The sequence below is a fragment of the Populus nigra genome, chromosome 16, assembly GCF_951802175.1.
Source record: "Populus nigra chromosome 16, ddPopNigr1.1, whole genome shotgun sequence".
Lineage (NCBI taxonomy): Eukaryota > Viridiplantae > Streptophyta > Magnoliopsida > Malpighiales > Salicaceae > Populus > Populus nigra.
This window is the reverse complement of record NC_084867.1, coordinates 13,958,730-13,972,796: the sequence shown is the minus strand read 5'-3', so window position 1 is coordinate 13,972,796 and position 14,067 is coordinate 13,958,730. Positions and strand designations below refer to the sequence as shown.

General features: G+C 32.3%; 1 protein-coding gene and 1 pseudogene across 1 annotated transcript; one reads left to right on the top strand and one right to left on the bottom strand.

The window, feature by feature from the left end:
* Positions 1–8,015: 8,015 nt before the first annotated feature.
* On the bottom strand, positions 8,016–9,220 carry LOC133675149 (ethylene-responsive transcription factor ERF027-like). The gene has a single exon (XM_062096437.1). It carries the CDS (start codon positions 9,096–9,098, stop codon positions 8,346–8,348), a length of 753 nt encoding a protein of 250 aa, XP_061952421.1. The 5' UTR covers positions 9,099–9,220; the 3' UTR covers positions 8,016–8,345.
* A 2,356-nt stretch (positions 9,221–11,576) lies between these two features.
* Positions 11,577–13,659, top strand: LOC133675381 (uncharacterized; annotated as a pseudogene).
* The last annotated feature ends 408 nt before the right edge of the window (positions 13,660–14,067 follow it).

Sequence of the window (14,067 nt, the reverse complement as noted above, 5' to 3'; positions counted from 1 at the left end):
TATATATTCTCGTCCCTCCTATCAAACGCATTTATGTCATTCATGTATCTATCTCTTCTAGATTTTTAACTCTATCTATGTTATTATAAATGGAATCTGATGAAAATATCCAAAGATTAATTAGGGCTTGAAAAAGTCGTTACTCTGGGCGAGTAATTGGAGAGTGGAGACCTTCAAGTAGTTTCTTAGAAACCACACGAGCAGACAAAGATAGAGCGATGAGGTGGCAAACGGCATCTGCATGTGGATAGGAAGCAAGTGTCCTCCCCAGAATGACGTCACACAGATCCCACAACGCGGTTCGTTATTTTACAGTTAACCGGTGGCTTTCCCGCGTAAACGTGTGGACCACGTGCGTTTTATTATACACTGCTCCGGTGCTCCCCCCACATTTAATCCTTTTCCACCGTGCTCTTCTTGTACCTCTAAAAATAATTAAAAACTGAAAATTGCAGTTTATTTATAAAAAAGACACATCTATTATATTTATGAAATTTAATATTCTATGTAAATATTGTAATTCTAGAGTGCCTGATATCATGTGATGTGTATTAATTGTAAATACATGCTAAACTTTATTGAATATTATAAAAATATAGCATGATACAAGTGTTGTGTTCATCTTATTCTTACAGTTTGTTTTAATTTTTTTTTATGAATTTATAATTATTTATTTCTTTGAAATTGATGAAAATAAAATAAGAAACTTGATTATTTTGATTTGAGTTTTATTGCATTTGAATTTGTTCAGAAAAATATTTTTCTATTTATCATAAATATGAAAGTGAATATATTTTTTTGGTGGTTCAGTACCGCATCCATACCTTTATTATCCATAACTTAAAAAATGCCAAATATATATTATTTTAAAGTTTATTTTCTCAATTCAATTAAATAACGTTCTCTTGGTTTATTATGATGTTTATCGGATCTTAGACAGAAAAAAACATTATGGTACACTTAAAATAACTAAAGATATTATATATATATATATAAAAGAAAATTCATGGCTACTAAATTTTAGCGATAAAAATATATTTATCTATAATTTTTTCTCATATTTTTATTAATATTTTTTTGAAATCAGATCCCTCAAAGTAATGACTAATTATTTTTTAAACACTATAAAATTAATTTCTCAACCTTACTCCAACTAAAAAGCAACAATTCATTTTTGATAACATAAGAGTGAAAATAAATTATATATAATTATAAGATAATTAAGATATAAGACGTGACATCTATCATATAGAATAGCGAAAGAGTATTGAATTGTTGTAAATATATTGACCTCACAAATTGATTAAAGTATTCCACGCTTCCATCCAATGAACACCATGAATTATGCTTGTGTTTCAGCCTAGCAATGTGGAGACGGGGAGTGATGTCAATCTTCTTACAAAGTTAGCTAGCGAGGAAACTTATGGCTGTGTCTATCCCATCCATCGCATCACTGCGTTCGCACAGATTTTAGGTGGTAAGGGAAGGAGGAATCTTTTCCTTTTTTGTTTTCCTGTCGTTTTCCCACATTTTCTCGGTATCCAAACAACAAGTGGCTGTGATAAAGGGTCAAAGTGGGTTGTCGTTGATTTTAAGACAAAGGTGGAGATATAACTTCTTTTTGTTCGTGATGTCAGCCTCTATCATTAAATATGTTTTTGGTAGCGCGATCAGATCATATATATTTTTTAAAATTTTTAACTTTAACTTTAATTATTTTTTATGTTTTTAAATTGTTTAATTTTTAAAAATTAAAATATATATTATTTTAATATATTTTTTTTAAAAAAAATACTTCGACGACCAGCCTAATATATTGTATTTGCAATCCTAAGATATTTAACTGGATCAGGTGAACTACACGTATGGACTGCCGCAACATTGATCTAATCCTAAGATATTTATTTTTGGTGAATAGAGGAATATTTATAATTAGGATATTAATGATTTAGGTTGGTGGTATCCATCATGTAACTTGCTACTAATAGCTATTTCCTCGTGGAACCCTTTTCTTGTCATGATCTTCCCTTTTTAGCAATGAAATGCACTTATCATCCTTTACTGTCCATGACTTTGAAAAAGTTAAAATAAATATTATTTTAAGGTTAATTTCCTCAGCTCAGTTAAATTGCATTTTTTTAACTTACCATGGTTATTGTTACTTTTACTTTTCATGTTTCATACAGTGGAGAATATGGTTCTGTTTAAAAATATTTTTTAATATTAGTATATCAAGGTTATCGAAAAACATTAAAAAATATTAATCCGATGTTTTCTCAAGATAAATAAACTTTTAAAGCACATCTAAATACAGGTGGAAACGCAGCACCAAACAAGATCTGCAAGAGCCTCGCTAGAACTAAAATAAATACGCAACATCCAACTTTTTTTTCAAGAAATATAATATTTTTATCTCGTATTGAAATTAATAGATTAATGATAATTCACTAGGTGTATTTGATTAAATGCGCATATAAGATTTTGAGTTTGTAGTTAAGATTTTTTTTTATGGTAAAAGAAACAAGAACAATGTCTACATCCTATTTTTGGGTTGAAAAAACAAAAAAAAAACTTAGATATAATAATATGTGAATTAAAATATAAAATATGATATCTATTGTATACAATGATGTAAAATATCTGGAAAATTATTGGGTGGTTGTGAGCATTTTGACCTCACAAGTGATCAAAGTGCTCCACGCATCCGTTCAATGAGCACCATGGATTACTCTCGTGATGTCAATTTTACAAGGGAAAGCGAGAATGGCTTTATCCCATCTGTTGCCTCGCTGCGTTCGTACGGACTTTCCGTTTCAAGGGAAGGCCCACCTTTTCCTTCTTGTTTTCCTGTCCTGTCCCCGCACTTTCTCGGCATCCAAACACCGAGTGGGAGAGAATGGGGCCCATCAATTTTGGATTTGAAGAGATTGTTTTGATTGGTTACTCTGTACTTTATAAACTTATTCTTGCACCTTTTTACTATGGATCTGGTTGCCTTATCCTTGCCGTGTTTCCTTCGGGTTGAATAATTTTTTAACACGAAAAATAAATATGCATGCCTTTTTAATATTATTTTTGACCTAAGAAATCCTAAAAATAAATTACAAATTTGATGCATGCCTTTCATTAAATAGATCACTAATTATATATGACAATAAATATATAAAAAATTATTTACAATAACTAAAGACTAAACTAAAAAAATTATTTACAATATTTGCCATGTTAGAAATCATTAAAAAAAATTGGCTTAATAGGTATAGATTAAGAAATTATTAATATGAACAATAAAACACCTCCCTTATTTTTTTTAAAAAATTAGCGGTTCAATTTCATTCTCCTTTTAACTTGATGCTTTTTTAAAAACAATTAATTTTTTTAGATTATTTTACGGCTGTGCTGATATTAAAAATATATATTTTTTAATCAATTATTTTAATAATATGTTTTTAAATAAAACAAATTATTGTTACACTCTCAATTCTCAAATATCTTTCCAGTCGAGCACCAACTTACCCTCTATTCTAGGACCAACTTAACGAACAACCAGTTTAATATATACCAGTGCAAATTCATTAGACGTGTTGCCTCTCTCTCTCTCTCTCTCTGGAGCTGAATGTTCATATTTCAAGTGGTAGTGAAAGTGTAAAAAACAATGGTGTGACATGCAAATCGAAAAGGACCCCATATATACCGGCTAGTCCTCCTGCCACTCCTTTTGAAATCTTGGCCTTGGGACCTTGTTTTCATGCAGCCCTTTTCTGTGGATTACAAAGCTCCAACACAGACGTCGACTGTTGAACCTGTTTCCATCGACCCAGAAAAGAATTGCGAGCCCTCTGAATCGCTATTTTGTTTGCTAGCCCAGCCGATGAACTGCTAAGCAGGGCCGGAAATCATTCAACCTTGGACGTCAGATTCGAATTTGAAACCGTACTATGTGCATTTGTCAAAGGAAATGATTCCCGGATAACTCTCTGTCAAAGGAAAGTGAAAGATATTAACTAAGAAGAAAGATACCTACAAGCATATCAAAACTTTCATTTTCATTTCAATATTATAGTAGATAAATCCAACGATATTATATTAAAGTACTAGAATTTTTTTATTAATATAATAATTTAAAACAGCTTACATTACCTTGATTAATCTCAATAATCATATAAGTCTCTAAAAACCTATAAAATTCAAACCGACAACCTTAATTATCTATTTAAACTATACTCTTCTAACGACTCATTTGATTTTAGCTGAGAGTATGAATTTAATGATAATTTTTATTGGTGTTGTTAAATTTATTTTATTGATTTTTTTTAAATACTTATAATGTTATAATCTTAGTTTTAATGAGTTTCTAATTTTTTTCTCTCTTTTTTTTTTTTAAATTATATCAAATCATTTTAATAATTTATTTAGAAGTTGCTATTTTTAAAGCATGACATTAACAAACCATATTATTTTACCAAAGCTTTCTTTTACCCGTGTTAATGACCACTATATTTTTTAAATGGTGTTAATTAAAAGGTGAATATACCCGACATAATGATAGATCATAGTATACATGGGCATGGTTAGTTTAAGTGTCATTGTCTCCTAGCTAGCAAATTACAAAGTGAGTGCAGTATTCCATTCGTCGGTCGTTCCTGGGACATAGCAAAAAACTCTTCTCGAATGTAATTAATTTAGACAGCAATTAGTTTGTTAAATAACTCAAAAACCAGCCCTTTAACTCGAATCTTTAGTGGATTAATCCCACTCAATTTTCTCTCCTGCTTTTTTTTTTTTTTTTATCGTCCAGCGAAGTAGAAGGAGCAGTGATCATACCTTCATGGGAACCATTCTCTTTGTCGACTAGGATAATTTCTCTTCCCTCGGTGGAAGCACTTTCAGTAGTTGGAACCAGTTTGAACTTGTGATAGATATTACAAGATCGAGATTTGTAATGGTCTTATGAAGGATGAGTTCAAAACCGAACATGGAAAAGGACGTAGTGTCCTTAAGTAAATATATACCGACGTGGAAAAAATTGCTGAATCGTATAATGACTATCGTATCTTTATAAAGATTCTCCTGTTTCAATTTTATATTTCTTTTTAATTTTATTTTATTTTATAATTCAGGATATTTATAGGGTAATTAGTTTTCATGTATCGAGATTAAGTTAATTTCTTTGATCCCGCGGTGTCAAACACATTAATTATATTTAAGAGAGGATTATGAGATTCTTGAGATTTTTCTCCTGATTTGACATGAGGTTTGAACTTTGAAGAGCACACCATCTTCTCCTTTATTCACTTTCTTATACCTTTAAAACGTCTCCAATTCATCCAACTCTCTACATGTTTGAAAACCCAGATCAAATACAGAATAAAAAACATAAATTTGGTATTGACTTGAATAATTTTAATTACATGAGTTTAGTAATATGAACCAATTTGTTCTCTTCTATTTGCTAGTAGCCCCAGCTAAGCAAAAAGTTGAATGGGTAACTTGCAAGCACGATTTTCCAAGTGTCCAATTTTTGGGTTTGCGATTCAGAATTGTAGTTGTTTGGGTCTATCCATGTGTAGATCCAGGTGCAGACCTAGAAATTCTAGCTTGGAGGGCAAGGTACATGGATACAAGTAAAAAGAAAAATTAAAATTCATTTCAATAAGCCCAATAATTATAATAAAATAATTTTTTTTAATTTTATTATATGTAGAATCCCATTACATCCCTGTAAATACTAAAAATTAAAGATATTGAATATAAACATAAAAGGAAAGAAATAGGTAAAAAAACAAAAATACATGCTTTAAATAAAGGTGATTATTTTAGATCTGTTTGATTTTTATCAAAAAAATAATTAAACAATTTTTTTTAAATCAAAATAAATTCAAACTGACCGATTTCAGTTTAGTTATTTTAGAATAAAAACCAATTTAAATCAATCCATTCTAATTTAATTCAATTTATACTTTGTATCTTTAAAAATAACATCGTTCACTATGGATAATTAAATTAACCCCATGCATTTAGTTGTTTTTTTAATTGCCTTCAATACCATAACCATAACCGGCGGACGTCAAAATCTATTTTTTCAGGCAACTTTATGATTGAAGTTCTAAGAAGTTCTATTTATTTTGGATAAAATTCATATAAAAAAATATTTTTTATTTTCATGAACTTTAATAAGGTTATATCTTTAAAAAAAATTACCTCACCTCTAAGCTAAATAAATACTAACTCGAGTTGATTTAAAATATTTTTTTAAACGTTGTTATAAATAAAATTTTATATAAAAATACAAAAAAAATTTTTGAGGATGAAAAAAAGGATGTTTAAAATTATAGTGTAACATACCTTTTAAAATATATTAAAATATATATTTTAATTTTTTTAATATTAATTCATCAAAATTATATAAAAAATAAAAAAAATAATTTAATATCTTCCTAAACCAAAAATAGTTTTAAAAAACACTTAAAGACAGAAAATATCTCAAACATCCGAAGCAGGTAGTCAAAGGTTGGGCAGGTGAATCAAATAAACAAACCACTGATCCATAAGGACTTTCCACAAATACATTCTTTCGTCATGATTTGCTAACGTTCAGGTCAGAGACCTTGACTGTCAAGCCAGGATGCTTTAATCATTGTTTAATATAAATATCTTGCAACTTTAATCATGTGGGTCCCTCTAGACATGAACTTTTAATTTTAATTTTTCTTTTCAAACACACCTCAATATTAGAAATATAAATTCAAAATTATTACCTCTTGAATTATAGAATTGGAGAACGAGGGTGGGGCCTAGCTGCGGGTAGACCCAGTGACTCAGGAGCTAGTTGACAAAAAGAGATATAAAAATAAAAAACTTGGTTCATCTCGTCAAAAACTCTAGTTAACTACCAATTCAGTTAACTTGGATCTGAATTAATCTATCGTTTTTAATTTTTTTAATTAATCATTTTAGTTTTTTAAGAAGATTTTTTTGTTAAACCCGGGTCGTGACCCGGGCTTGCTTTGGGTTACATTTTGCAACTATGGGTAGGGCTATAAAAAGCAAATAGTATAGAGTAGGTTTAAATTTTTTTTTTTTTTTACTCTATTGCAACAACATTAACGATGTTTTCTTTTGCCCCCCGTTCTTCTAATTAATACCTTCATTATCTCCCATTTGTTTAGTTATAATACATATTTGCTTCTCAGAGTTATTTATATATAAAAAGCAATACCTTAATACAAATTGAAAATTAATTAAGATTCTATTGGCGCAACTCATGGATTTATTTATGGGCGCCGAGACTTACAATATTGTCAGTGTGTGTGTGTCTATATATATATATATATAAACCAACTCGATCTAAAACCTCTTACTTAAAACACATGGATGTCTCTTTATTATATATATTTTTATATTAATATTAATGTTATAATTAATTTACGCATACTTCTACTAATTACATGATTTTAAGATTAACAATCATGTAAATTTTCAGTAATTTTAAAATTTATGGGACTTGAATTGATAATTTATGAGGATCAAATCCAAAAACTAATGATTTACTAATCTCTTTATTATATAATTAATATTAGTTGAGTTAGCTGACTTATTATTATTATTATTATTATTATTAATTTAATGTGGGTGTTCGGGTCAGCTTGCGTGCACTTCGATTAATTCCACGAGCTTTGAAGTTAATGACCATGTAAACTTTCAGTAGTCATCATATCAAATCTGAGTCCACAGATAAAATAAACCTCCTACTCCCAATCTCTTACCACTTGAACACTACTTAAATGATTTAGCTGACTTATTATTGATTGTTAATGAAAATGAATACTCGTAAACACATGTTTTTACGTCTTCTAACCAATGCTTGGAATCCTACTGTGATTAGAAATTCAATGCCATCCAAACGATAGATTTACATGAATACAGTAGCCAATTTCGTTGGAGTTGTATAATATTGTAGCTCTTAGGCATGCTCAACAACATGGCAGGAGGAGAGGCTTCCCGTACACACCATAAAATATCAAGAGAGGGACAAAATATATAATCGTCGGAGGAAACTACAAGGGAAGTCTCTCTCAAAAGTCTATCAGAAAAACATTCAGATGGAAGGAGAGACGTACTCTGGCTCTAGCTGACACATTTAAATATATACAACTAACAAATGTGGCAGCAAAATCGATTCACCAACCAGTTTTACCTTTATCTACACAACACTCCATTGCCTATTACCCCATAGAAAAATCTTTAATAAAAGCCAACCTTTTGTTACATCATGGGACCAAAACCTCTCCCTTTGACCAAAACCAAGAAGCAAGTTCTCCATGGAGAAGCTGTTTGGGTTTGCTTTAGTGGTAGGACCATAGGCTTTCAGCATCGGAACTCCCTGGTGAATCATCAGAAGATAGTGTGTTTATTCTTGGTGGGCTTACTAGCATTCCTCCTGCCATGTCAACTAGCAAATTGGGCATGTTTAAAAGTTCTTCCTCGTCGAAAATTTCCTGTCCTGATTGAACATCAGCAGTGATAATAGATGATGAGCCTTCTGTTTCAGGCTGGCCCATCTCAGGGTTTGGCCCACTTTCACGCTTGGGTGACCTGGCTGATGCTGCACTAGCAGCTGCAGCCCTTATATCACTAGGGGATGCTGAGGCTGGTGTTGGATAGGAAAGGATTGATTCCGGGAAATTCAGTGGCGTGCTGGTGCCTTTAAGTGCTAGAGCAGCCACATCATAGGCGGTGGCTGCCATCTCAGGAGTTGGATACGTACCGAGCCATACACGCGTAGTTTTACGTGGTTCCCGGATCTCGGATACCCATTTCCCACTCCGTAACCTAACACCTTTAAAACTCGGGTGTCTTCCACTTGCGGGCTGAGCCGATGAACCACCCGGTGGTCGAATATGGCGCCTCGGTGATTGGTCACCATGCCTTCCACTCATGGGCTGACTCGAAAACCCAATGGGCGATCGAATAAGCCTCGGTGGATGTTCATCATGCCTTGAACTAAAGGGCTGACCCGAAGATCTGATCGGAGATGGGATCAGGATTGGAGAGTGAAGTGGTGGTAATTGGTCAGCTTGGGGCTTAGGATTGGCCATATATATATAATGAAAGGGATGTGTCTATATGGAAAAATGGCACTGAGGTTCTTGACATGGTAAGAGAATGAAAGGGATTTTTGTTTATAAGTTTGACGAGAGCTTACTATACAAGTATAGATGAAACAATGGGCTAAACTAAAGCGTGGGGGATTCGCGGGCCTCTCTCTAAGACAAAAAAAAAAAAAAAAACTTGTGTTATAATTTCAATAATTAAGCATTATATATATTTCGTATCTTGCACAAAAACTTGGCAAAGCTATTTGTGTTCTGTAGCTGGTTAGCTGGGACTTGCCTGGTCTTCATCGACCTAGACACATCCTAAGAAGAACCACCCACATCGGCTCCTAAGCCCTAGCCCTGTGTTTTCATTTATTTTCTTGGTAGGCATGTTGTCCCAATCCTGTGACAGAACTATTTAAAATCGCTGTGATTTTGAAACCAATAGGACCTAGATTCTTTATTGATCGTTTGTCCTTTGTACTGATATGGACCATAGTGTACATCTACATATAATCACCTTGTAATTTATGGTGGTGGTGGTTTATTTTTAGGATTATTTCTTCATAGTAGTTAAATCGGTGACCCTTCAATTATATATATTTATATATAAAAAAATGTTTTCATTCCCAGCAAATGTAAAGAAGTCATCATCTTAAGGCCTTTCCTCACCATAATTTATTGTTTATTTGGCATTATAATAGTTCTGTGATTGTAATTTGAATAATTATATTTAAAAAAATATAAATAATAGCTTTTTTATAATTAAGATTCTAAGAGAGTTTTTACCGGGATTCATGTAAAATTTATGATTTGTATTGATTAATAAATATTTTAAATTTATAATAATAATAAAATGAATATCGTACCACATCCCATCACAGAAATAAAAACAAAAGGAATCTAAACCCCTGGATAATGTGAACAAGCTAGGCTTGAAGAGGTCTAGTGGATGAAAGAAATGGTACAAAAATTACATTACATTGTCTCAAAAAGTCAGGACAGCTAACAGAAGATAAGATGAACGGAAGTTCTGAAATCAATCTACTGCTCATCTAGTGATGTGGCCCACCCACAGAAGACAGAACATCCTTGGAAAGATGAGGTCCTGATATTTTATGTAAGAGAGAGAGAGAGCAGTCCTCTAAAAGACGTTTATTTATTATGAAGATGAGAGGTTAGTGGTGTATTTGGTCCCCCAACTCTCTATTTTGTTTTTATTTGATCCTTTTACTATTTTTTTAATCTCTAATATTATCTCTCAAACTCTATGTTTTTGTGATTTCAGATGATTGACCTCGTGGTTAAAGAGGTATACCCTCTTCTTTAATCTCTATATTTAAACATCAGAGCCGAGCCGGCCAGTGTTAAAGAGAAATTTATTAAAGATATACGATTAAAAAGATACGAGAGATGTATTTTAAAAATTATCTAAAAAAATACATACAATGTTTGATGCCGCGGTTGGAAAGTACTTTTAAAAAGTTTTGATTTTTTTTTATTTTTTATTTTAAATTAATATATTTTTGATATTTTTAGATTATTTTGATGTGCTAATATTAAAAATGATTTTTAAAAAATAAAAAAACCTTTTTTTTAATGTGTTTTGGAATAAAAAATACTTTAAAAAACAATTACTACCACACTCCCAAACACCTTCGTCTCAATTAATATGCAAGTTAATTTGATAATACCTTCTATTATATGATTTCTGAAAAAAAGAAAAAAACCAAAGAGCATGGAAAATTTTGTTTTTAAAGCAGATGAGGTATGCTCCAACAGAATTTTTTTGAGCATTTGTTGCAAGGATCACATTAGCACATAGTAAAAAATAGGGGGATGACAATTGAAAAGGAGATAAAATTAAGTGTAGACAGTTAACCCAAAAAGGGAGCAATCCTGCCGACTAGATTAGGATTTAAGTTATGTTCATTCTTTTTTTAGAAAATTCTTGAAATGAAGTCAAACTATAAAGATTTTCTCAACATTTATTATTATTATTATTTACAATACTTTTATAAAGCAATGTTCTTTTTGGTTCTGGTCTGCTCTCTCTCTCTCTCTATATATATATATATTCTTAATCTCAAAGTTTCCAGAGACGGCTTTTTTCATATCAAGCCCGTTTCATTAAGAATGCACTATCTGTTCAAATCAGAATTCCTAGTCAGATTCAACAAATTGGGTCCCCAGGAATTTAAAATCCAAACTTTAGGTACCAAGTTGACAAGTGTTTATATATGATTAAATTTGGGATAATTTGAAAACCAATTTGAGTTCGAGCGTAAATAGAATCTCAACAAACCATATTTTAATTCAACCAAGTCTAGTTTGAACCTGAGTAATTGATTCACATATTAATCCAGTTAATTTATAAATTTAAAAATAATATTATTTTATTTTTAAAAATTAAAATAATATTATTTTTAATTTTTTTTAAGAGAACCTAAATTTTTTATTCGGAACAGGACCGCATCCATGGAAACTCTGCTAGAATTTCCATTCCCTATCTTCTCTGAGAACCCAAGTATCCTCGCAACAAAACCCACCAAACCCTTAGAAGTTTCAATCGAACCTCAACCACCAGACTTTGATTTCAGGTAAGAGATTTTGCAAGAATCTAGAGCCACGATTACAAGAACCTACACCGGAATTGCTTGACTTGGCTAATGAAGACACCTTAGTGTTGATTGAGAAGAAACGTTTTGGTCCTGTACTTGCCTGGAGGAATATGGTTGCTTGGAACTAATCATATCTCTAGTCATTCTGCTGAAGGGGGGAGAGTGGTCAGGGGTATTAAGCCTGATAAAGTAGTAGCTGAGCTATGTAGAAGCTGGAAAGTTTTTCTTTCCTTTTTTCTTTGGATATTTTGATAGCAATGTTTCCAAGCTGTGGATATTTTTGATGGGGTAATTTGTCCTCAAACAACATTGTAACTTTACTTATTGCAGAATCCACTTGCAGAACTGGAATTATGTGTGCAACCAATGAAGGTGAGGTTAGCAAGCAATTAAGATCAAGTGTGTTCTCTTTGAGAGGAACTGGATTTTTCAGAGCTTTCAGCTGGAGCATGGACTTGGGTAAGAACTAAGAAATTGTTTGGTTTATATTGTTTGCTTGTGAAGTTAAATTACTTAATGCTATGTCCATTTCAGGAGGCCAAACAGCTTTAGCATTGCGTCTACATTTAACCCTTTTCTCATAAAAAATCTCTTCTCATGTCAACCAGCCTTTCGGTGATGAGGTAAGTCGATTGACTACTTGCAGAACACTGGAAAGCTGTTGAATCTCAAATTTTGAAGTTCCTTAAGAATTGCAGTTTCGCGCTGCTCGAAAAGTGGCTGAAGAAATTGGTGCTCAAATAGTCTGGGGGGACAGGCCAGTTGAATTAACCGTATGCACATTTCGATTTGAGAGATTGATCCTTGTGGCCTTTGTTTAATGGAACATCAGCTTGTATGTAATGTGTTATATAGACAAACAAATTGTTTATTGCTTTATATTGTTTTTTCGTTATAGCAGCTTGAATGGGCTTGAAATTCTCTAAAATGGAATGAGAAGATCAGTTTAGTGACTGCAGTTGTTCGCAGAATTACCTCATCATCTCATATATCTAAGAAAAATTTCGAGGATTTTTCTCTTACTAAGATCACTCTATACTTCCCCATATCAGCTGAAATTCCTGTTCAGATAATGTTCTGATGATGCATGAGCAATTGAAATCTAAATGATCTACCACAAGAGTTTCTTGAATTCGGTTCTGCCTCTAGGGTAGCGCCTGTTCTTGTTGCCCAATAACCAGGAGCCTGGAACCTGGCTTTCAGGCATTTGCAGCAGGATGCCATTACATTTCCAATTTCCTTGATAATTTGCTCCTTTCTTAGAGTAGCTAATATTGGCTCCCCCTCCCAATGTTCAAAATGTACTCCGTCTGTGAAATCCAAGCCTTGCCTCATTCCGAAAACGTAATCACTCCCATACAAATTATCACACGCAGTATCACTTTCCTGTTTCTATTCTTCATTGCAGGCATCAAGCAAAGATGATGGAACCTTTCAGCTCTACGAGCTAGTAGCCCAGTTTTTCATATCCATCACTCCTGCAGCCTCTTATACACGAACGAGACACTGAAAGCATTTTTCATCCGAAAACAACTCAGAAGTTCCTGATTTCAGGCTTCAATTTCATGCATAACATATATACGAGAAAACGTTATTTCTGGATTTCCATTGCAGCCATCATGATTTTAGCCTTCTTACCAGTGAAATTTTGATGTTTGTTTAAGATCTTGCATGGTCTCTAAAACGGAGCAAAGCTGTGAACATCAGCGAAAGAGCGGTGGGGGTGATAGGAAAAGGCCAAACCAATGGTGTAATATATGCATTGATATCAGATCAGGGAAACCGGGGGTTTCAAGACCTCGCAAGAAGGAGCTCATCAGGTGGTGATGGGTCTAATGTCTTTGTTGCTGGTCTTGTTAGGACTTAGGAGCTTGGTTAGAGATACTGTCATTGGTATTCTGCTGTGGCGATTGTATGAACAAATAAAGGGTTCGTTATAGCTTATAGGGATTATCCTTATTAATTATGCAATTCGATTATTCATATAACTCCTTTTAATATAAGATGTTCAAGTTTTTTTAATACTGAATTAAGTTGATTTTGATTGGAAGACTGCGTGCTTAAAAAATTATTTTTGATAGGGAGAATTCTAATTAGATAATATGGGGTATGATTTCTTAATTTCAAGCACCCAGGAGTGAAGCTTTAGATCATTACTCTTTAGTTTATAATTATTATGAACAAATAATTTATAAGTTTATAATAATTATCATTAATCTAATTATTTAAAAATCATAAAATGGATGTAAAATCGAATAAGAAAAGGCCACAATAGCGAACCACCATGAGAAAGTTGGTAAAGTTCACATAGAACCTCTAAATAAATACTTCAAAAACAATTCTTTGAA